The sequence below is a fragment of the Osmia lignaria genome, chromosome 6 (assembly GCF_051020975.1).
Source record: "Osmia lignaria lignaria isolate PbOS001 chromosome 6, iyOsmLign1, whole genome shotgun sequence".
NCBI classification, from domain to species: domain Eukaryota; kingdom Metazoa; phylum Arthropoda; class Insecta; order Hymenoptera; family Megachilidae; genus Osmia; species Osmia lignaria.
In genome coordinates, this window is record NC_135037.1 from 1,540,200 (window position 1) to 1,564,621 (window position 24,422).

The 24,422-nt window shown below is 41.7% G+C and overlaps 1 protein-coding gene across 1 annotated transcript in view; it reads left to right on the plus strand.

The window, feature by feature from the left end:
* Window positions 1-24,422, plus strand: part of Pgant2 (polypeptide N-acetylgalactosaminyltransferase 2) — a 112,623-nt gene that overhangs the window by 86,451 nt on the left and 1,750 nt on the right. The window contains exons 4-9 of the mRNA XM_034318306.2: window positions 19,442-19,540; window positions 20,391-20,458; window positions 20,530-20,781; window positions 22,896-23,111; window positions 23,231-23,450; window positions 23,787-23,997. Coding sequence (XP_034174197.2) covers window positions 19,442-19,540; window positions 20,391-20,458; window positions 20,530-20,781; window positions 22,896-23,111; window positions 23,231-23,450; window positions 23,787-23,997 — 1,066 coding nt within the window. The remainder of the gene's footprint in view (window positions 1-19,441; window positions 19,541-20,390; window positions 20,459-20,529; window positions 20,782-22,895; window positions 23,112-23,230; window positions 23,451-23,786; window positions 23,998-24,422) is intronic.

A 24,422-nucleotide genomic window follows, 5' to 3' on the forward strand; every position in this document is an offset into this window, starting at 1 on the left:
ACAGTAGCCCGTGGCGGTCGAATAAATCGGGAATAATGCATTTAATCGAACGATCGGCGAAGAGGGTTCGACGTATAAGGAACGCGAATACCAATCGCTTGAGGAGGAGAAACAAAAGGAAATTCCTTTGCCGGTCGATCAATCCTTTCATACACTATTATTGGAAGGTTCGCGAGCAGCTCGCCCCTGATTATCCCTCCCAAATTATCGCGAAAATCGCAGCCCATCGCTGGGAATTAATGAACATGCCTCAGAAACGTCGGTACATTCAAGCCGCTGGCGATCAACTCAGACGAAAGAAAAGGGCATTTTCGAAGAGAAATTAGGTTCATTTGCAAATCTTTTAAATTTTCGCATTTTTAATATCTGAAGAATTTAACGAGTTTATTGATTAGATGTAGATTCGTTTGAAAATGAAGAAATATGAAGGTTTGGAGAACAAAATTATCCGATCGGTTAATGGACATTCGTTAATCAATTTTATGGACGTGGAATGACTTTTTTAAAAGGATCGTTCGTTGTATGATCATATTGTGTAATATTTTATATTTCCTTTGGTATTTTATTGTATATCTCTGTACTGTATTGCGAAATATCATCGAATTTACATATTACCGGTGTTATTCCTGTGAATCGCGGTACGCGTTCGATACGGGCCTAATAATTTATTCCGGTGACAAATCGATTTCCATCCGAACGAATAGGTCAACCGTGAGTAGCTGTCAATTACCGGGCTTAATAGAATGAGAGAGATTCATGCTCGTAAATTGCATGACGAATCAATTTCCTACGCGATCGAATAAATATAACATTCTCTCGGAAAATGTTTTAAAAGAGCTACGAAAATTTATATTTCATGACAGAAGAATATCATAAAATGAAATTCTAATATTCCTATTTTATTTATTGTATAATAAAAATTCTTATCTATATACATTCTCGATCTACAGTTGTGAAAATCAGTGATCAAAGAGAAAAAGAAACATTGTTCGTGAAAATTCACTCGATACGGATACGAATTAATTATCGAGCGACGTTGGAAATAAATTCCGTGCCAGTCGGTGTCCATTCAACCCAATGGTTAATGGAACCAATCTAATTTCCGAGTCCAGCTCCAACTTTTATGGGCTTGTAATTTATTCGCTGTTTGCGCTCGAAGGTTTAACCCGACGTATCATTTATTCGAAACGTTTAGAATCGATGCCTTGGTCGGTGCATCAAATATCCTGCTAGCTCGTTTCTAATTACTTTAGGAAATATAAACTTTCCATGGAATAGTTTCCTCTCGAAAGTTTCCTCTCGTGTTTGGAATAGATTTTGAGTCACTACCTTTCCGACTGTCTCGGAATCCTCTCTTCCAATTCTCCACGGTGATCTAATTTCCTAGCTACTCTACCTACGCTTTCGTCCATCGATCGCATCCTATTTCACGTGAACAGACACGTTCAACAAGTACCGACTGCGACCCACGTCGATCGAATCCTCGACTTCTTTTAATGCCACTGGAATGTCACTGTATACATACATATAAAATAACGTGTTTGAAAATATCTGAACATCGTACGTGGGTGGTGTATGAATTTTCATAGAAATGCAGAAATTTGAAAATAATAATGAAAATACTGGTAAATATTTTCAAAAGATATTTGCATGATATTTCGCTTGTATGCAGTTCGAAACACGATTAAAAATGAAATATTATCGCAAAGTAGAACGGGGTAGTAAGAAACACTCGAGTGGTTCATGAATTATTCACTCGCGTGGTTTCATCTTCGCCGGTGGGATTCTTGTTCCGATGTTCCTTAGCTAGGCGACCGGCTGTTCCTGATAATGGAATAGTTGTATCACTTATACGCAACGTGAGTAACTTAAATATTTATGCGGCAGTGATGTGTGCGAGCACCGACCGAGTGCAGGATCCGTTGCATTAAACATGGCGAATCGTCGCAGCCGGGAATCGTGGCAGAAATTTCACGCGGCTTTTGATCGTTCCTGACTTCTCGCGCTCTGCCTCGTCACGATACTCTGAAACATTCAACCGTATCTTCTTCCATCCTACGCGACTTTTCCCTCCGTATCGAGGAAACATTTCGCCGACCGAGATTGCCGATTCATTCGTGTATACAAAATCTGTTTACAGATTTATAGAGGGAGAATAAAAGTTTCCGAGATTTTCTCGAACACTTTCGAACGGTCCATCTATAATTTCTTGCCTCGATCGAGAAGACCGTCGAATACCGTCTCGGCAAACTAATTACCTCTTCCACCGTAATTAATTGAACGACGCCAAAAAAAAAATGGAAGAGGTACTTTGATTTCACGCATCAAATTTCTCCCTTGGTTTTTCCCTTTCACGTGCAAGTATTAATCTTTAACTCGGCTCGGATGGTGTAGCGAAAAGAAGTTCCTTCGATCGATCCTTCTCTACGTTCAGCTAATTAACGGTCTCCTTAGGAATGCTAAAGAACCGAGGGAAGGAAGATAAATGAAAGCTGCGAGACGCGAGCCGTAGAACGTGCTCCATCGAGATCGAGTTACCGCGAGGTGTGCCTCCCTTGTTTCCGTCCTTCGCTACCGTTTCTTTGCGTTTGTCTTCGTAGCCTCGTGTAACGCGATGAAATATTCAGGGATTCGATGAGAAGTTAGAACCGCGGCTTGCTAGACAAGACCGAGGTAAACGAAGAGGGACGGCCTCTCGAACGCTCGCGACAATCCGCCAGAGGAACTTGTAAAAGGGATATTTTTTTCTGAGAAGTACGAGAGGAAGTTTTTGCATGAATCAATATTAGGGACAAGAATCAAGACAAATTCTTTCGTGAAACATTGAACTTCTCTTATTTTTTTGGTAAATAACATTAATAATTTTTTTTTATTATTATTGAACGCGTGATTATTTGGACAAGATAGGGGATAAATACTGATATCAAACGTTTATTGATGTAAAATTAACACGGGATAGAAACTCAGTTGCAGAAACGCTGAGCCGAGCGATAAGTAGCGTTCGCGTCTGACCAAAAACGATTTATACTACTTGCTACCTGCGCTACGCTTTTCTAAGCTCCTCAACGCTTATCTATGAGACTGTAATTAAACTTAAGGGTTATGGTAAATGTAAATACCTATCAGATATTCAATTTTTGAATAATTTATTGATAAACAAAAGGATTAATATAACACATAGTGGCACAATCATAACATTGTCTGTTAAGTCTTGGATGGCGGACCATGGAGAGAGCCACAATTTTAATTTAATTTCGTGTTTGATATTATTTTCATTTTCTAAATTTTACACTGTTCCTTTAACTTTAGGTTAATGCAATTTTAATGCTTCTATTTTTAATAATTTTCAATTGTTAGGAAACTTTCCGTAAGAAATATCATGTTATCTCGTCGAGTACACATGGCGTCCACGATAAACCCGAGCAATCACCACACGTGCACCTATGTTTCTACTTACACCGTAACCGGAAACGAGGGTATTCTCGCTCGATAAGGCTGTTTTCGCGAGGAAACTGATTTCTCAAAGCGGAAAACGCGAAGGGTCATATGGAAACTGCTCGTTCCACGATATCGGACCACGATGGGAGCTGCTTCAACGGCGAATCCTCGAATCCGTCCAGATATTCCACTTCCTCTCCCACTCTTTCCACCCCGTTTTTTTTTTTTTCTCCCCCTACCGATCATTATTATCGTCTCTGGTTGCTGCTCTAGCATCGAGAGCAGAGCGGTTATTGCGAAATATAATGGGTACAATAGCGATGGAACAGGGCCATGGATTCGAGGATCGTCGATGGTTCGAGCTGCTCACAATTTTAGGACATCGATCCATGTTTGTATAGAGAAGGAAATTTCGAACGGCAATGATCGCTCGTGAACCTGTTTAATTGGCGGAAGTTGGAAACGAATGTGGAACGCTTTCGAATATTGTCTCTAATTGGATACTGATCGATCAGACATGCGGAGATGCTCTCACAATCAGTCGATAATGTTATTAACGTTTGATGAATTTATGAAAATGTTTGAATATTGTAGTTTTCGTATCCACAAGTAGATTGAATATCGGTAAAATTATATTTGAATAGCTATTCACGATACATCCTGCAAAATTACCAATTACTGACAAATTCTAATTAACGTATTTACATTTTAATTCGTGGGACTTTTAATCGACCGATGCTTGAATATTAAAAAATTAAAATTGACCTTTAACTATCGTCTGTTAATTAACCAACGAATACCATTATCAATGGAATCATCTCTTGCATTCAAATTTCGTTCCATCGCTCCGGGAAATGAAAGAAAAGCTGATGAATCGAAAGTGAAGTAAACAAACAAAAGGAACCATTTTCTATTCAAGAATTTTAGCTGAATTAGCTCGAATCGTAGTTGCTGCTAAGAATTTTCTCGTAAAATCGTCCAGAACGATGCCGCGATACTCGAGGAATGGAATAATGGAATACGAAGGACGGTGGCTCGTAAAGTTTATTAACCGGTAAAAGGCGGATTCTGTGCCTTCTTTTTTTTTTTTTTTTATCGTTTCGCCTGCTGACGCGAAATTGCGCTCTTTTGTCGCGACTTCTTCGTCGAACATCGACGCTAGTTTCCTACCACGAACCAACCTGGAAAGTTAATTTCGAACCGTTCCATTGTTTCGTACAGCCTCGTTATATTCCTATCGACTTGCCACCAATAAATTTCACTCTGCATCGAACGTATATTCATTTTTTTTTCTTTCTAAATAATCGCTTTACCTTTCAAACATTTTCATCTCACACTATTATTTTTCTAATTATTAATTAATACAGATTTCTGCAAACTTCGCGTGGAAAATAAAAAACACTTTTAATCGCCTGAACCGTGTAGGTGGAATGTGCTAATCGGCCAGCATTTTTTTCTTTTATCTCATTCGAGAGTCTCTTTTGACGGAAATTTTCGTCGACGCGGCGTTTTCGCTAGAAAGAGGCTCGAGATAAAATAGGGCGGCCGAGTTTCCGTTGATTTTTTGCGTTTCCAAGCAGACAAGATACTCGGAAAAAAAAGATATGTAACGATCTTCGATTCGTTGCTCGACGGGAAACGTGAAATTATATCGTTTCTGTAAAAATTTTGAAAGTGTTGGGAAACAAGAAAAAGTATGTTCGTGACTGCTTGCACGAAAGTTAACGTCTAAGCACCGGGGTCTAAGTACTCTCAGCGTCGCTTTGATGCAAGTGCCATGTAAATGTGCTTCCACGGCAAGTTCTACATTGTGCGCGACAGATAAGCAGGCAGGTAACGTTTCATTCTCTGGTACCTTTGTTGCGTTTCACGTGGAAAATTGAAAAACGTCATTTAACGTTACGCTGAAAAACGCTCACACGAAAACGGAAACGAGGAAAATGAGGATCATAAATTGATCCTTTCGCGCGCAGACTTTATAAATTGCTTCTACTAAACACGACCAACGAAACGTATACATCCTCTTCATTTTTCGTTTATAAAGCTAACAAAAATATTAACCGAAACGTTCGCTACTTTTTCCCCATCTCTTTTATCCGATCGCTAATTAACACTTTGACGACGCGATTCGTGATCTCATATTTCATTTTTTTACGCTAACATCGATATATTTTTTTATAGTACTGATAACTGGAAAATTTTCATCTGCCACTTTCTGGTAAGAAAAGAATTAATAAAGGAAGTCCTTGATAAGATTTTCCAATGCAGTTAGCTCAAGGTTGTATATGCATGAAAATAAACGGAAGCCTCTTCAGATGCAGTGGTTTTCACCTGGAAAATAATCCAACAGCTTATTGGCGACGGCATAATTGTGTTTGCTTTCCATTTAAGTTGTTTGCACTTCTGTTTACCTCGTCGCGCCTGCCTCTCCAACGAAGCAAGACGCGTCTGCGAGCTCAACTTTCCGTCGCTTTAGTTTCAAGCTGTTTCTCCATTCTTCACTCCTCCGCCCTATCCCACTTTTGTCTTCACTATCTCCTTATAGCACCCTGTTTTTCACCCCTTCTTTAGCATCCACCTCCGGGCATATTGTGGCTGGGTGTTAATTACGCGATTGAATTTCATACAGCTGCTTATCAGCCTTTGGGACAAGGTAAACATTTGCACGATACCTCGAGGTACCATTTTTCTCTTCGGGGTTACTTTCGAACAGAAATGCGATAAAAATTTTGGTATACGAATTGAGAGATTGTAAAATTTAGAAAGATGAAGTTACCATTTTTTTACCAAGGTACTTTCAATTAAAAATTCATATATGTTCGACGGATTACCATTCTAAAACGAGATGCAACATAGCATTTCCAATCATAATAAATATCCTATTGCATTTGCAATGATAATAAAGTGCAGTCTCTCTTTCCATGACACGTTGCATGTAACCGTCCACGATGTACCAGATGCGTCTCTTCCTGTCGATCTGATTGAGAAACCTGTCTCGTCTAGACTCTCTAACGTGTATATAAATCTCTCGTGCGATTCTCTCTATCGATCTTACCATAAACTACATCACGTGAGAAATATGTTGCGCGCGTGTAGGTACATCGTCAAATGACTTTTGCGTTGAACTTACCTTCACTTATCCGATCACCTTAAAATGTGCAATCGAATGCACACTTTCCCTGCTGCATACTCGGTTGCATCTCGACCGAGGTTGTGAGAAAGGCCGTTAGAAAACGAAGGAGATAGCTGGACAGGTCTTTCAACCCATAATTACGAGATGACTGCAGTTTCTCTCGATCGAGATCATCGGGGAAATGGAATGCATCCAGGATGCAATTGCACGCCCGTCTGTAAAAACCGTGGAAAAACTGCGAATCGAAATGAAAATTAAGTACAAGATATAGTGGGATAATTGCCTGGGTATCAAAAATGAAATTAGTATAAAATAGTAGATAGACTGCAGTTTCTCTCGATCTCGATCGAATGCACTCAGTATGCAATTGCACATCCGTCCATAAACCGTGGAAAAACTACGAATTTAAATGGAAATTAAATACAAGATATAGTAGGATAATTGCCTGGGTATCAAAAATGAAATTAGTATAAAATAGTAGATAGACTGCAATTTCTCTCGATCTCGATCGAATGCACTCAGGATGCAACTGCACATCCGTCTGTAAACCGTGGAAAAACTGCGAATCGAAATGAAAATTAAGTACAAGATATAGTGGGATAATTGCCTGGGTATCAAAAATGAAATTAGTATAAAATAGTAGATAGACTGCAGTTTCTCTCGATCTCGATCGAATGCACTCAGGATGCAACTGCATATCCGTCTGTAAACCGTGGAAAAACTGCGAATCGAAATGAAAATTAAGTACAAGATATAGTGGGATAATTGCCTGGGTATCAAAAATGAAATTAGTATAAAATAGTAGATAGACTGCAGTTTCTCTCGATCTCGATCGAGTGCACTCAGGATGCAACTGCACATCCGTCCATAAACCGTGGATAAACTACGAATCTAAATGGAAATTAAATACAAGATGTAGTGGAATAATTCTCTGGATATTAAAACTGAAATTAGTATAAAATAGTAGATAGATTTTCGTAAAGAAAATGGCGATGCAAGGCAAGGAAGAGCAACGATCGAAGCTGTAAACGTATTTCGCGGACGATGACAGGCGGAAATCGGGCAAGCTTGTGCTTGGGAAATCAGTCCAAGCTGTTTAATCGTTTCGATGGTATCGTTGTATTGTGTCATTCGGTCGACGACCGTCATTGGATGCGCTGCAAACTCGTTGCGTCCATTAATCATGGTTGGTAACAGCATTGCAGGTTCCCATGCTGGAGTTCAACAACCGTTTAGGGACGATGTCCTTTCGCATGGGCGTTGCGCGTTCCCTGGAATTAAAACGAAAGGCCTTTTATCGTTATCAACGGATCGTTGAATAAACTCGAAGCGATGGAATAAACGCTGGGACCTGAGTAAATTGCTCGCGACGGGAAAATATTAGCTCGAACGAGGATAAACTTGCCGAAAGATGGACGTTGCGGAGTAGCAGCTGCGAGCGTTTTTAAGCATTCGCACGAGTCGCAACGCGAGAGTGAAAAAAGTAGCGTGTGGAGTGGAGAGAACGAGGAGGTCGCAACTTTTTGATTTCAAAAGCGGTTTATGTATTATTCAGCAAAAAACTAAAAGTGTTTCAAGCAGCCTGGATTAACCGGTGGTTCGCCGCGCGATGGGGGAAGAATGGAACGAGGAAAATAGACTCTGAAAGCGTTACGTGTTGAAACAATTAATTGCTGCCACGGTATATGATCAATTAATTATAATTAAATGGAAAAAATCAAATATTTTATCTGCTACTTTTCCAGGTTTCCTGTACTAATAATAATATTTTAATTATATTAACTCAGTGTGACGCTTGCACGCATTCGTTAACAGCGAGCAAGTTCGTTGCGGTTTGAAGCTCGCTGACACTGGATAAAATTAAATAAAAATAATATTCAATATGAAGATCACAGCAAACTCCAGTCTAAAACACCAATTAACACTTGATTACTGGAGCGAGTCAATTTGACTCATTTACGATTTTATTGCTATATATATAGAAAAACTTAAATAATTTTTTCAAAAACATATGTTGGTTTTTGTATACAAATACTAATTCCTTCCCCTACAACTCCTTAATCCATTTGTCCGGGAATTTAGTGTTAATGCTAATTTGAAATTGAATAGTAGCAATCATAATTTGCAGACTAATGATACTTGGCAATTTGCAAATTTGTTTATAACCAAGGAAAATTGCGAAACCGCTGCATTGCGAATATTACGAATAAGAAGAAGAAGAAGATGAACTGTAGCTGCCACTGAATTATACCGACGATTTTATATTCTAATAAAAGCCGTCGTCGGGAGAGCGCGCCGCGATGCGGAAAAATCGCAGCAGTCAAAGAGTACAATGCCAAAAGAAGCGAAGAAAATGAAGGAAGCGGAGAATAAAGGAAGGCAATTGGGAGAAATTACAGTGCGCTACCCATGGGGGCAACGAAGACGTCGAAGAAGGAAGAGGGTCGAGGGATGCGCGGCTCTTCTAAAAACTTATGCGAAATTAGATTTGAAATTCGTCGGCAACCTGGCCCGGCCTGAATTACACGGAAAATAGAAATGCTGCGGTGAGCCTTAAGCAGATGCAATTCACCGTGGCGTTATGGCGCCTCGACGTCGGTCAGGGGGTGAGAAAAGAGGAGAGAGGGAACAAATCGACCGTACCCTCTCGATTTTATTTCAATGATATTCTTCGATTTCCGCGTGTTATCCTCGTAATGCTTGCAAATAGAAATCAGAATCGTTCGAGAAACGACGCGATTCGGAAATCTCGGTTCTAATAGATTTTACGGCACGAATGAATCTATCCTTCAGAAACTCTGACTATTTGAAATTTCAAATTTCAAACATCCTCGCCAGCGATGAATATTACCATTATTCGAATAGTTTAATCTAGGAAATTTGAAATTTGAAATTTTGAAAATTAGGATATTATCCAAACGCACTGTGTCGCGTATGGAAATTGGAAATTAGACAGTGACCCATACACGGTATAACCGAATTCGTTCGACATTAGAGAAGGGTAGAAAGGGGATGCGGTGAATCGTGCGCAATTTTCGCGAATTCGTGGGGACCTGTGAATCCAGCTTAACGAGATTATCGACCGCTACAAATTCGACGTTAGCTATAAAACGGCGTATCGGGCCGGGTAAAAACGAAATTTTCGATTTCCGAAGCGGAACCGAACGATTACCCGGCCCCGTGCTACGCTAACGCCAGAACCGGGGCCATAATTGTCCCGGCCAGACAGAGGAACGTCGGTAATGTACACTGTCACGGAACCACGTGCACCCTCCGCGAAATCGTTCGACTCTGATTTGCATAATTTACCATCCCGTGCCAACCGTCGCGTTACTCCATTTCGACGTGGCAATATATATTTAACCCTTTGCGCTTCAACTTTTACCCTTTTACCCTCCGCTAATAGCATACGTTACAGTGATCGATGCATCAGGCACGGTTTCTTGTCAATTTCTCCATCGGTTTAGCTACTAATTTTCTTGCTAAAGATACTTGTATCTGAATGGTTGCACTTTGGAAATCGAATACAGATGATTTATAGATCGAAAGGTAATCGTCTTACGTATATTACGCGGACAGGTCGAATTACGTAAAGGAATTTATAGACCCACGCAAATGTTCGCGATTTACGGGAAACGTAAGTGAACGATACACAGTTTTTCCCCCTTTTCCCCGTCTGGAAAAGGAAAAGCAAAGAATCCCCGGTGGAACGATCGTGGCCTAAAGTTACGCCCGTGTAAATCAAACTGTGCAATAAAAGTTTGGAGGTAAATCTCGAGGGAAAGGGGTCGAGTCGGAGGGGATGCTGGAAATTTAGAAACTGACTGAAGCGTACGGGGTGTTGGAGTTATTAGCGAGGGGGTGTAAGAAAAATGGTAAGCTAACAGAGACAAAGGTAAATTATTTAACGATACTGTAGGCAATAAAGTATTGTTGGTACTGGCGGCCAGATGTCCGACAGCCGAGCCGACCGGAACGGCGACCAGGATTATGACTCGGATATGATGTCGGCTATTTTTTTCGCAAAGTACGGAAACTAATTTTCAGCCACAATAGGGCATTTAGATTTTGACTAACCGAGGGTCCGAAATAGCCGCACCATAAACCTGCAATGGTCTCCGTGGCGAAGTGCATGGGTCAACGCGCCTAGCGAATTTCCCCTCGAGCGCCTAGATTGGTAGGGAGATGTCAAGGGCCTTAGGAATTCCTTGGGAACACCTAATTGGCGGAGGCGAGAAACGCCTATTATCGGCTTTAAAACCGTGAACGCGAACGGAAAATGTTTATGTTTCGACTAAGATTTCAACAGAGCCGGATCGAGAACGATCAGCGAAATATTATTAAAGATATAATAACTGCGTACTCAGAGTGATTTCTTTCTGTTACCTCCGAATCCCTGATTCGCTCATACCATCCTACAATACGTTAACGTAACTGAAATCAGAGCACAGGATACGCTACGTATACGCGTACCGTTTATCTACAACCGTCAAATATTGAATCTACCCCGAAGGTATTCGCAGTTGTTTCGCGGAAAACTCGAACCGAATTATGTCCTTTCCGTAGGTCTCTCTTCCCGGTCCGCGATAAAACGTAGCCGAAGCAGATTGTTCCGTGCAAACAAAAGTCCCTGACCTGACCCGGTGTTGCCAACTCAAATGTTTGCCACCTGGGGCCGGCTGCCATGAACATGGAGCAGCCAATCAGCCAGCCAGAAACCCTTACGCCCTACGGTACGTTACCATTCGTCCTGGTCACGTCGTCGAGCGTACCGCAATCGCGAACGATGCTGACGACGCGAAACACCGTTTGTTCCCACCCCCCGCCCGCACGGTAACGACCGATTCGACCCAATTAATTCGACCAACCGGTGATTAGTTAACCTTACTACGAATCGAGTGGTCGTTGAACGAGCTTCGAATTATACTTCCTCCTCGGAATCGTACTTCGTCGGTGAATTTTTTGTCTGAAATGACAATCTTGGTAAACGAGTGTAGCGCGGGCAAATATCCACGTAAATAGCAGACAGAAGCTTCGGAGTTGCTGGCTGTTAGTTCGCCGAGAGAGTTGTGCAATTTGCATAACATCGTGAATATATATAGAGCGTAATCTGCGATAAGTTCCCTTTTAAAGCTGGCTGCTTATCGCTGGGAAACAAGGGGATAAGACAGTCCGACGTCGACACTCGGAGATGCTGATGCGAAAATGATTTCGTCCTGGCTTCGCGGTTTCTCTATTTATTTTTATTTATTTTTTTTTTCCTTTTATAAAGATTCCATCTCCAAGTTTTTCTGCGAGTTATGAAAAGACTATATACCGCGCGAACACTTAACTCGATTTCGAAGCCTGAAGGTGCACTCACCGCGCCCAACTTGCTGTTTCGAACGTTTACGCGATGTCTAGGGAATCGATACGCGTGTACACGACGACATGCATTCACCGTGTGCACCGTGTGGCAAGACATAAGAGAAAAGTTTTCACCGGCGTCGATGCATCTGCGAGAAGCAAAGTTTTCCGGAGAATAGCGCCGGAGTAAAGCCGCGAACTCGTAATTTCCTACGCTGCTAAAACTCGACGTACCTTCGATTCTAATGAAACCAATGGAACTGAGAGCAAACGGGACCAGTTTGGGGTTTTAAGTCGAACGATCGTGTTTCATAAATTTTCGTGAAACTCGAGAAATCTTCAATTGCATTATTCATTAATTTAGGCAAAATTGATTTGCTCGCGAATGAAAAGTTTATCGTTAATTTAATGATAGAAATATATTGCGGGATTTCACTTGTGGTATACCAAATTAAAGCTTAAAATTTAATAAAAATTTCTATATAAACCCTATAATTAGTGCAACAATGGGAACAACATATTAAGGATAGATGACTAAACTTTATGGTGAAACGATTAAACGATTAATGTAGCAGTCGTTTAAATTGTAATACCAAATAGATTTAATAAAATTTCGTGTTTCGAAGGCAGAGCGTAAGCAGCTTTAGTTTGACAGAGCAAGTTTGTAATCTTCTTTCCCCGGAAACTTCATTATATCCTACTAAGTTAGTTAGCCATGGGCTATCTGCAAGCAAACTTTTAACAAATTTTTAATCCCTCGATAACTGTCGTTATTTTTCCACGAGATAACCAGAATTTCCGGGAACGATTACGAGAAATATTCGAGACGAATGAAGGAGGATAACGCGATTGCTTGCAGCAGAAAATGAATCGGTAACCGATCGAAAATCGTCGAGGAAGCGTATGAAACGACGCTGGCGCACGGTATCGACATCATTTCCGTTTCTTCTATCTCTTTCCGCCGTTTCACCGCAGACATTCGCGGCCGACAATACCAAACCACGTCAGCCTTTTGTTCGTCCCTCATTATTATCCCGCTGCTTCGCGAGCAACCGGCAACAAAGAGGACACTTAAAAATAAACGCGATGACATACGCCGTTAATTAACGTCAAAACGGAATTATCCTTTTAATTAAATCCCGCGGTTTTGATTCGACGCTTTCGTCTTCGTTACGATCTTCCAGTACGACTCTTAAGTAGTCGAAGAAGACGTGTATGGTTAGAAAGGAAACATCGGGGGTATCGGATTTTCAAGGATTCCCAAGAAAAATACGATACAACAGAGTTTTACTTAGGATTTCGCACTCTAAGCACGACCCGGTGGCGAAAAATCAGGATTACCGGGGGATTTGTATACTACTTCCGGGGTAAATATTTAACCTGGTAAAAAGGAAAGCTGGCATTATGGAAATGTCAACTCGGGGAATTAAAATGTATATCCGAATCTATTTCTCTTATCAACGACCCTGACTTTAACGGTGAAAATATCGTATCCGGTATCGATCATTTTATTCGGATGATTCAAGCTATCCGTAGTAAAAGATGAATGTAAATTAAAGAGATAAAAGCCATTTAATTGCAAATTGAAGAAATAATTTACGCTCGAGTCCCTGTCACGATTTCGAATTGACCCTCGATGCCATCTGTATTCGATTTCACATTAATCAAAGGAAGTGGAACAGGATCGCGAGAGCAGAGACGTTAATCCTTATCGGAACGAAATAATTACTCATCGCTTTCGACGACATCATTCGCGCCTCTTAATTAAAAGAAAAGTTTAATTGACGCCGCGATGGCGAACGACATTCCAGCGAGGTTCAGCCAAGGAAAGCTTAATACGAGTCGGACGGTAAATTGCAAAGACGCGGTAATTAGTAGGAGATAGCCGGGAAGAAGAGAAACGTTTCGTCGTAAGAGAGGAAGAGAGATGGAACGGGGAAGGATGGAAGATTCAAGGGAACACTTGTGCACCGGACGGACCTTAATCCATCGATTTGTCTGGTTGGTAATGCTTCCACTTCGATTGGACCCATGCGAAAAATACGAATGCTACTTTCTTGACCTTCCAAAGAAGTTTTCCTCCGAAGGAAAATGCGTTTACTTCCGACGATACATCAGCCTTTCGCTCGATTGAAAAACCATTAGAATAGAATGAGTGATCAAATTATCACGGTATGAGAAATAGGATTTTCATATTTGTGTAGAAATAGGGTTTTTACATTTTACTTTTAATCAATAATTCTCCACTATTAACATGCAAAAAAATAGTTATAAAAATAAACAAGTTTTGCTGCAATTACTGCCTCAATTCTTTTCGCATTTTTGCAATTCAGTTTGATTGCTTTATTTCTAGCCTTTTATTTGAGGACCTGAGAATTTCCTTACCAGCCAAGAACTCTGATTAGCTCGGTTTTCATTTAAGAATTAATCATTTTTATGTAAAATCATGAATTTATGCGAGTGGCTCTAATAATTTGATCACCCACTGTAGAATGATGAAGTGCATCGTGCTATTTATGAGACTCATCTCTGGCTAACAGCGACGACTGATAGAAAGATAAATTGTTCCAAAATTTACCGAATCAAAATGGAGCTAAGGTGTTTCACTTTCCTCGAATGCTTTCATCCATCTATCCACCATCGTTCCACGCTTTACATCCATTTTTATTATTCTCCCTCCTCGATATCGTGGTATCCTCGATTTACCCTCGTCCTATCCAAAGCTGCAACTCACACCAGAATACTTTGCAGCATGTAATAAAGATCCATCTATTTCTGTCATTTCTCGTTCCTTTCCACCTTTCGTATCTCATTTTCATCCGCGCGGCTCAATCATTTCTCACCCGGCCCGCACGCCAGACCCTCGTTTTCTTCCCCCGTCCACTTCAACAACCCTGCCGCTTCCACTTCGGATCCTTCAACGTTTGAATAACGATCGAGCCCAAGTCCGAGATGGACAGGTTCGCCGGATGACTACCAGCAAATTCGATGCGATGCCTCGTCCCGTGGGTTCATTAACCGCGTTACGCCGTTTGTTTCGAGCCGTGTCCGGTTAATTAGTCATCAACCTTGAGGACGTTGTTTCCTTGTTTTACGCGGGCGCACCTACGGCTGCATCGATCCTCCTCGATCATTCACATTCCAGTCGTTCCTGGTTTTATCGATGCGTAAAGGAACGCGATGAAACGGTTATTGTTGTCGAAATGGAGGATCGTTTCGCGTCGCGTCTGTGCAAATACGACTGATAATATATCCGCGCGAAAGATAATACAAATTCTGTTTGAATGTATTCACACGTGGATCATCCGTCAAAGGGTCGAAGCGCGCCGTTCGCAGAGGGTGCAAAATTGCGGCTGGAAAAGCGAAATTTCAACCACAAAGCTCGTTTATACAGGACGAAAAGATATCGTATTGGCTCGGTTGGCAGAAAATCAACGAGGCTCAATTTTCCCCTCCCCCGGAGAAACCAATCCACTCAGGCGTTGTCAAAAATTCATCGGAGTCATCGATCTTTCCCTGGTCTTGGAGGATCGATTCGATCCTACTCAGCCACCGTTTCAACGAGCTTCTCTCCAGGCTGCTTTAATTAATTTACCCTTTGCGTCGTCGACCGGCGAACGTAAACGACATTCGCGTGACTATTTCAATTTACATCGGTCAGCCCGTAATTATTTCATTGAAACGGCGCACCGTTCGCGCGAAAATCCAGCAGCGTTCGGGATCCAAAGTGAATTACAACCCCAACGGACAACCGGCTTCCGCAGGCTCGGATTAGAACCGAATTCTGTGTAGTTGATTTATCATTTCACGCTGTCCGGTTTAAGGAACTGGATACAGTAAGACGCGTTGAGAATAGTTCTATTTTCCTCGGTTTATCTTGGAAGATTTTGAAATTTGACCGCGTTGTAAAATTTTCAAGAGACTTACCAATTTATTTCATCGCTCGCTGGCGATAGGAAACCAGCCTGGCGCGCATCGATCCTCCACTTGAATTCTATCTCAACTTCCTCGAAGAAAGATTGAAATCGAATCGATCCAAATGTTCCGTCTCTCTTTGAAGGTAAACGTTCAGATGTAGTAAGTAATTGACTTTTAACAATTGATTCTGAACGTTAAGCAAGAGAATTCTCTTTCGTGCTGCACTCTCGGAGGAGAGATGGTAGCTGGATCGGAAAATTATCTTCTATCGAATCTTCGATGCATCCTAGCGATGAAATGAAATATCATATTTTTCCTTTTTTATTAGAAACACGAAATACCAAGGGGTGGTTAGGAAAATTGGGGAAGCACCCATGGATTTTTATAAAATTGTAGATTTTTGCGACGCACCAATGATTTCCTAATACCTCACGTACGAGTACATACGTGTATCTCGATGGTTTTCATCGATTTCGCGTGTCTACTCTCGCAGTATTGGTCGAGGTAGCCGGTTTTCCACGGAATAAGAGTGTGGCAGGTGCTTTAGCCTGTCCTGGACGGTAAATTTCCGGGATTTTATCGGTGAAAATTTAGAGACACCATAAAACTGCACGTCGAACCAAGACGCATGTTTATGTGTATGGATATCCCTCGATATCCGCCGTGGCCGGATAAAATACACGGACGTCGCGTCGTCGTTGTTGTTAGACTGAAGATTTTACGTCCTCTAAGTGCGTCTATGAAAATCGTCCGACTTGTTTTACTCGTCGAAATTCCTGACATTTTTAGGTAATAAATCATTCAAGGTATTTTCGATCATTTCTGTTTGAAATCCTTCGACTTCCAAACAGGCTAATCCTAAATAATTCCTTGGGGGATTTCTGAAAGCGGCTTTCGCGATTCGGTCCTAAAGTCGGGACGTCTGAAAAATCCTTGTCTCCGTCTACTTGATCCGTGTAGTACGATCGAGATGCGAGTTTACAGGCTCGTAGACGCGTCGCAGACAGCGTCGAATTTATGTCGCGACGCTCGTCATCTCCTTCGAAAGCCCTGGGTCCCTTGATCCCGAACGTGGCTGGAAAGCCAGGCTCGAACCTGGTCAACCTCTTCGTCCACGATTTTTCCAATTTTCTCGACAAATCGACCCTTTAACTTGTCCATTTCCCACCGCCGGGATTGCTTTCCCCGGGCAACTTCGGCTCGATTCCGATCGGTAATCAAATAATTCATTTCCCGTTCGATGTTTATTCATTCCACCGATTCGTTTTCCGTGTCGCGAACGCTTTTCCGCCGGCGTTGATCCGTTGTAACAACTTGACCGTATTCGCGAACGCGTTTCAACGCGAGAATCGAATTGCAGCTTTGCCGCTGGATTAATTCGACGCTTGTACATTGTTACAAGATCCGGCTCAGCTCCGCCACCCGCTCGCAATCCTCTGCAGCACGCGTAAATTTATATAGGATGCAAAAATTATGGCGTTTCCTCTCGGAGAACCGTCTACTAGAACTCGTCCAATTGGGCTGACGTGGACGGTCCCTGTCCCAGACGCCTGGGTTCTACTATATTCTCAGATCTTATACACGATCCGTGATAGAGCTCTAGCGAGAAAGGATCGAATTACACGCGCGACACCTTGCGGCGATCGCAGGAAAGAGGCTCAGGCGCCGAGGCGCCCTGCTCCGCTCATAACCCCATACCTCCCTCTCGGATTTCCTTTATTTTCCTCTGTCCCGTTTCCTCGGCCAAGCCGTCCGCGTAACTTGCTCGGTACACGTGTGTACTTTATTTAATAAATGCCCCGGCTAGGAGAAGAAGAAACGTTTCGTAACTCCGTGGCTGGGCGGAGATAAAATGGTACCTCGATGCTCCGTTTAATAAAGAAACTAATTATCCGACGAGAGAACAGCTTTCAAAGAAACGTTCAACGTTCCCTCGCGGCGAAAGGGATCAGCCGAAACGACTGGAGGGAGCATAATTTCGGATTAGAGAAAACGGGCAAAGCAAAGGTTGCGGACATATTTGTCGCGAACGAAATTGCAAACGATCCTTAAAGCGAAGCAGACGGGACGGATCATCCGGACGGTTTAATTCGAAACTGCAATTTCGGCTTTGGCCCGGGCGTTAAAGTGGGGGGTGGGGGACGGAGCCAACGATTTCATCGAATTCATGGAACACGTGCAGCAACGTGTACGCGAAGCGTTTACACGCGACAATGCGCGTACGAAACAAAATTGCACGCTCGTTTCGAACGGGACGCGTCCATCCGATGCTTGTAACCCGGCTAACAATTCTCGTGTACTCGCGAAATCGATACGCCGACGCTAAAATCGACTTTTATGCCCTGCCGAATGTCCCCGTGAACGTACAAACTGAGGCGTTTAACGATTTAACGAGTGGCAAAGCTGTTGGTTGACTTTTCCACTGTTCATCGAGTGGGAAACTCGATTTGGAAAAAATCGCCGTTAAAAAAAAGAATTTTCAAGGGATGCACCCTGAAGTGCTGTAATAATTTCTCGGCTCGATAATCTGATGGGTGAACTTTTACAATCTCGAACCTGGCAGAGGGTTGTTGGCGGTGGATAGTCGAAGCGCAACGCTACACGTGGACGCATTCCGTACACGTTTCTCGAGTTTATCCCGGAAAAGTGGGACTGACATATTGGGATCGTTCTGGCCGTCTAGTCGCATTTATGTACCCTCCGTGTCGGCGTGCCGCGCCAAAATGATCGCCCTCCTTTTTCTTCCCGGTTCTCCTTCTATTTGCTTTTCCGCCACCCACTCGGCCATCCTCCTCTTTCCCCTCCTCTTTGCCCTCGCTTTTTCATCCTTAACACGTATCCAGCCACGTGGGACGTGTGTACGTAAGAATGCTTTCCTTTCTTTCGTTGCTTCAACCTACATACATATGTATGGTTGTTTAATTTTTTAATCTTAATTAAAATGTTTCTTTCGATACTAATCAATATAACGTATTTTAATCAAGATTTATTTATCGGACGTTTAATTTGCACAAGATGAATGACAGAGAAGTTTGGCAAAGTTGAAGATCGGAGGGTGAAAAGAAGCGAGGAAAAAGTGGCTCTTTGAAAAAAAGAAGACCCGCCGCCTTAATTAGACAAGGGAACTTGGAACCGAGATTCGGCTAATGAGCTTCTCAATGAAACATTAGGCGACTTATAATTGGGTCATCAACTCGCTTTGGATAGGATCGATAGTTGCTCCTCGTCGGGTTTCTTCTTGACGTTATCTGTTGATTAATACTCTTACGGTTCGTTCGCAAATGGATTTCCCCTTGAATTTTGTATTAAATGGACGTTATTTTAATTATTAAATAACATTTGAAAATATGAAAACGTCAAACATAGCTATTTAATTTTCTCGCTCAGTTTCAATGTTTAATCAATCATATTTTCATTCGAAATAACAAATATGAAATTCGTCATTTTCACGTATCGGGTTGTTTTGCCGTTAACAGAATTGCGGTTCGTCGAAATCAATATCACACCCTCGATTTTCCAGTAACAATAGGCAAAATTTCCCAAACACCAAAGGCATTATTCCTGGTTCTAATTGAAATTCATAATTTCCTTCGTTTCCATTTTCAGGTGTCGAATGAAACAATGGAGGAGGGACTTACCACCAACTTCTGTGATAATCACGTTTCATAACGAAGCTCGATCAACGCTGCTGAGAACCGTCGTCAGGTATTTTCCACTCGACACTCATTGAAATATTAAATTTCCAATTAATTCGTAACCTTCGCGTTTTGATCGATAGAATTTTCGTGATAAATTATGCGTTAGGGTTGCCAGTTTAATTGTCAAGTTGGATGAAAAATTTAATTGGAAAATTAGATTAATCGCGTTTTCTCGATCACTGAATTCCCACGCGTACTGCGATAACGCAACGTGGCATCGGGACGCAGCGAAAAGGCGAGAAAATTCTTGATACGGAAGAAGACCAGCGGAATTTTCTAATCGTCGTTCCATCGTTCCGTTTTCCCTCGCCCATTATAGGGCTTGATGGTGATAAATCACGCGTGAAATATAAAGGACATGTTGATAGAGGAAAGAATTTTCGGAACACGTTCAATATTCCCTGGTCATTTCATTTTTCAAATTAAATTTTCCACTCATCGCCGTATAATTTTCTATATTTTCTTTTTCTTTTAATATTATATTATTCAGTTACCAAAGTCAGCTTAAACCTTTCCGACTTCTCCTAACATTTTCCTCCGTCTCAGTAGCACAGATCAAGCATTTCCCTCACGAACGTCTGGATCCTTAATTGAAAGATCTTCACACGAGCTAATGTCACCCGACTCGAACAAGATTATCCTCTTCGCGGAAAGAATTTTTCCTAGCGACGGTAAGCGAGTTACCGAGCCGAGAATAGGAGGATGCGTCTTGCAGAAACTTATTTAGGGAAAATTATTTAAAAAAGTATCGTTTCCCCATCGCTGAATTATACTGCTCGGTCGAATTAGAATCTTAATCTTTACGGTAGAAACTTCCTTCCGGGGACCGTTTAAAAAGATTGATTAATTATTTTCAGCGTGTTGAATAGAAGTCCCGAGCATCTTATCAAAGAGATCATTCTGGTCGACGACTTCAGCGATCATCGTAAGGAATCTTCCTTAATTTTCTTTTACAACGATCGAATTTATTTTAAAATTTGCATATTCTTTTTACAGCCGAGGATGGCGAAGAGCTGTCGAGGATACACAAAGTTCGGGTGATACGCAACGAAAAGAGGGAGGGTTTGATGAGGTCGAGGGTGCGCGGAGCGGACGCAGCGACCGCGAGCGTGTTAACCTTCCTCGACTCTCATTGCGAGTGCAACGCGGACTGGCTGGAGCCACTTTTGGAGAGGGTTGCGGAAGACTCCACCAGAGTCGTCTGCCCTGTTATCGACGTGATAAGCATGGACACCTTCCAATACATTGGTATACTTTCATTATAATTATTATATTATTCTTCCTTTTCAATATCTACTCCTGTAGGCGTTTAGTGGAGGGGAGAGAGAGGGTTTCGTCACAGTACAGTAAAAGCTGGATATATGCAACAAACATTGGGACCCAGACGTTGCATATATCCAGTCGAGGTGTCTAATCTCCGGTTGCACGCGACGAGCAGCCAAGCGTGAACGTAGAAAAGGACAGACAGTGATGGAAAGAGAGAGGTCCGATGATCAAAGGAAAGAGCCGAAACGTATCGGTGTGACTAATGCTAATTCAACTATAAAACTTTTTTATTTTTGACTTTTTTTTACTGAAACTTTTACTAGCGCATTGGTGAAATTTTTCGGATTAGAATGATACCAAACACGATATAGTTTGAATTATAATTACTTGCTAAAATTGATGTTAAAAGTTGGCGAAAAACAAAGAAGGATTGGAAATGAAAACCGGTTGCGGTGTCGGCTCGGGTTTCAAACGTTGCATATATCCAGCCGAGGTGTCAATTCTGGGCATTTAATGTTGCATATATCCAGCCGAGGTGTCGATTCTAGGCATTTAAACGTTGCATATATCCAGTCTTGGTGTCGATTCTGCGTCCGTACAAATCGTTTGTACGGTGCCGCGATACCTATTCTACGTTCGTACACAACATGCGACGTGTTGCATGTTGCGTGTTTGATGTATCTTTGGTGTACGGCCTGCCTTATGCATATGTACAGTTTTATTATTATTTTAATAAATAAATATAATTCAAATCATATCGTGTTTGGTATCATTTTAATCAGAAAAATCTCACAAATGTGTTAGTAAAAGTTTCATTAAGAAACAGTTAAAAATAAAAAAGTTTTATCGTTCAATTAGTATTAGTCACACCGATATTACGGTCGGATCATATTACACGGTTTCCTCGCCGAGAGGCTCGGTTCGGCTTAGGGGGATCCCCCCAAGTGGAGGGGATAGCAAAATTGCATATATTCAGCCAAACTTTTGTTGCATATATCCAGCTTTTACTGTATAGGAAAGAACAGTAGGCTCACTCCGTGTCGGCACCTTTGATCTCATGACCAATAGGTCGCCATATTGCTGGTTGTGCGCGGGCTCTAATTTGAAAAGCACTCGGTACAATCAAAAGGAGATTTCGTAATAGAATACCATAAAAAGACTATTAAATATCTACATTTAATTAAAATACACATTTTATTGAAATCTTTGTGCAATACAATTATTATATACAACAATTATTCAATTAATAAAGTCCTAATAAATTATATACAAATGTATAATGTATACAGCATATCTTAGAAATTAATAAACAACCCATAAAGTGGTAATATTTTGATAAAACAATGATGATAATAATAATAACGTCTATATCTAAAATGTACAAGAAACGTTGGATAAATATCATTTGACAGATATAAAATATAGGGTGTCCCAGAACGCCTGTCACTGCTGTCACTGCTTGCACTTTGGCACCCTTTGAAGGAATAACGGTATCCACCTCTTTCACTCATATTTTATATCTCTGATGCAAGAACCATTTTGCAAGAAACTACTATAATATATATTCACAGCCGCCATATTGTTGGTTGTGCGATTCGGTCATGCGCGAGCGACAATTATTGGTACGCTTTTTGGCAGAGTGATCCTACTGTGCTTTCGTCTCCTCGGACGCCTTTAGTTCGGGCCGGGGACCGCTAGGTGGCGGCGAGACGATCGGTATTTAACGTTCTCGCTAGTGGTGGTCGCCCGGCATGCAATTCAAATATATAGGAATTCCGAATTGCGGTATGATAGCTGACTACACTCCTATTTTCTTCCTCAACTAGTCAATGAAATTTTCTCTTTCCCTCAGACAAGATTGCCTTATAGAAACCTTCTAATTTCTATCTCCGAGACACCCTATGTTCTTTTCCCTTCGGTTAGATTAGGTTCAGGTGTCTCCAACTACCCTGTTTCGTTCTCCTTCGATTTCCTGGCTGTGTAAAAATATCTTTGGAACAGTGTACCGGATTCGTCAGAAATATTCCATTCTAAAAACCTACCTAATATCACTCTATAACTTCATAATTAACGAATTATTAATTTCTGTTCTTCAGGGGCGTCAGCAGACCTGAGGGGTGGTTTCGACTGGAGTCTGGTGTTCAAATGGGAGTATCTAAGCCAAACGGAGAGACAAGCGAGACAAAAAGACCCGACGCAAGCAATCAGAACGCCGATGATCGCCGGTGGTCTGTTCGTCATCAACAAAGCGTACTTCGAGATGCTCGGCAAGTACGACACCCAGATGGACGTTTGGGGTGGCGAGAATCTCGGTGAGAAAAGTCAATCTCTTACTCGCGAGGAATTCGTGCTACGTGACCGAACGTTGAATAGCTTTTCAACGAGTTTTCCCCCCCCTCCTCCTCCATCCCCGAACTACCTCTTTTCACAGAGATCTCGTTCAGAGTGTGGCAATGCGGCGGCAGCTTGGAGATTATTCCGTGTTCCCGTGTCGGCCACGTGTTTCGCAAACGGCACCCCTATTCGTTCCCCGGGGGTAGCGGAAACGTTTTCGCCCGGAACACCAGACGCGCGGCCGAGGTTTGGATGGACGATTACAAACAATTCTACTACAATGCGGTCCCACTGGCGCGAAATATCCCGTATGGAAAGTGAGAAACTTTTTCATTAAATTTTCTCAAATTAATTTCGTTTCACGCTCCATGTAGATTTTTAAGGAATCTTGTTAATCTTATTCTGCTCGATGAATGATTTATTTATTGTAATTTACAAGAAAAATTTGTAAATGTTGTTTCGCCTCCCTCCCCTCGATCATTTATCACGTTCTAATTTCTCGGCCGTCTTAGGTCGTGGAAGAAGCTCGATTTACGGCTCGCGAACGGGACGAAATACCGATAGTCGATTTCATTAAAACGCGTCGGAGCACGTGAGAGCCGTATTAATAAAACGTCGTTTTCCCTTCCCCCGATCTCTCTCTCTCGTTTTAGTATTCAGGACAGGATGGAGCTGAAGCGGAAATTGCACTGCAAGCCGTTCAGCTGGTATCTGAAAAACGTGTATCCCGAGTTGGTTATACCGACCAGCGAGGGTGGTCCTGGTGGATCTCTGAAACAAGGCACAGCCTGCTTGGATAGCATGGGCCACCTACTAGACGGGAATGTAGGACTTTATCCGTGTCACGACACCGGTGGCAACCAAGTAAGTACGAGGGTTCATTATTCACCATAAAACAGGTGTCTCATCCAGCAGAGAAAATAAATCTCTTCCTTAATTCTAGTCGAACAACTAATTTTACAAAATTTCATTAACGACAATGGAGTTTAATTAGCGAATAACAAAGTAATTGATGTAATATGCTGTGTGTATAACAATATTTTAATAATATATCGACCCAAATACTTGGTAGAAATAACTATTCGCCTTTATCCTCTGCCATTAATCCGTGTATTCAATTTTTCATATCAATTATTCCTCTACCAGGAGGATTTCTTTTCAAAAGAAATTTTTCTTAATCTCTCGCTATCGATGGTAAAGCAGAAACTTGTTTGATGCATTAACATTCCTTTGATCGTTCATCGATTCGTTCATCAGCAGAGGTATTACCTACTTTCTCACGAGTTCTC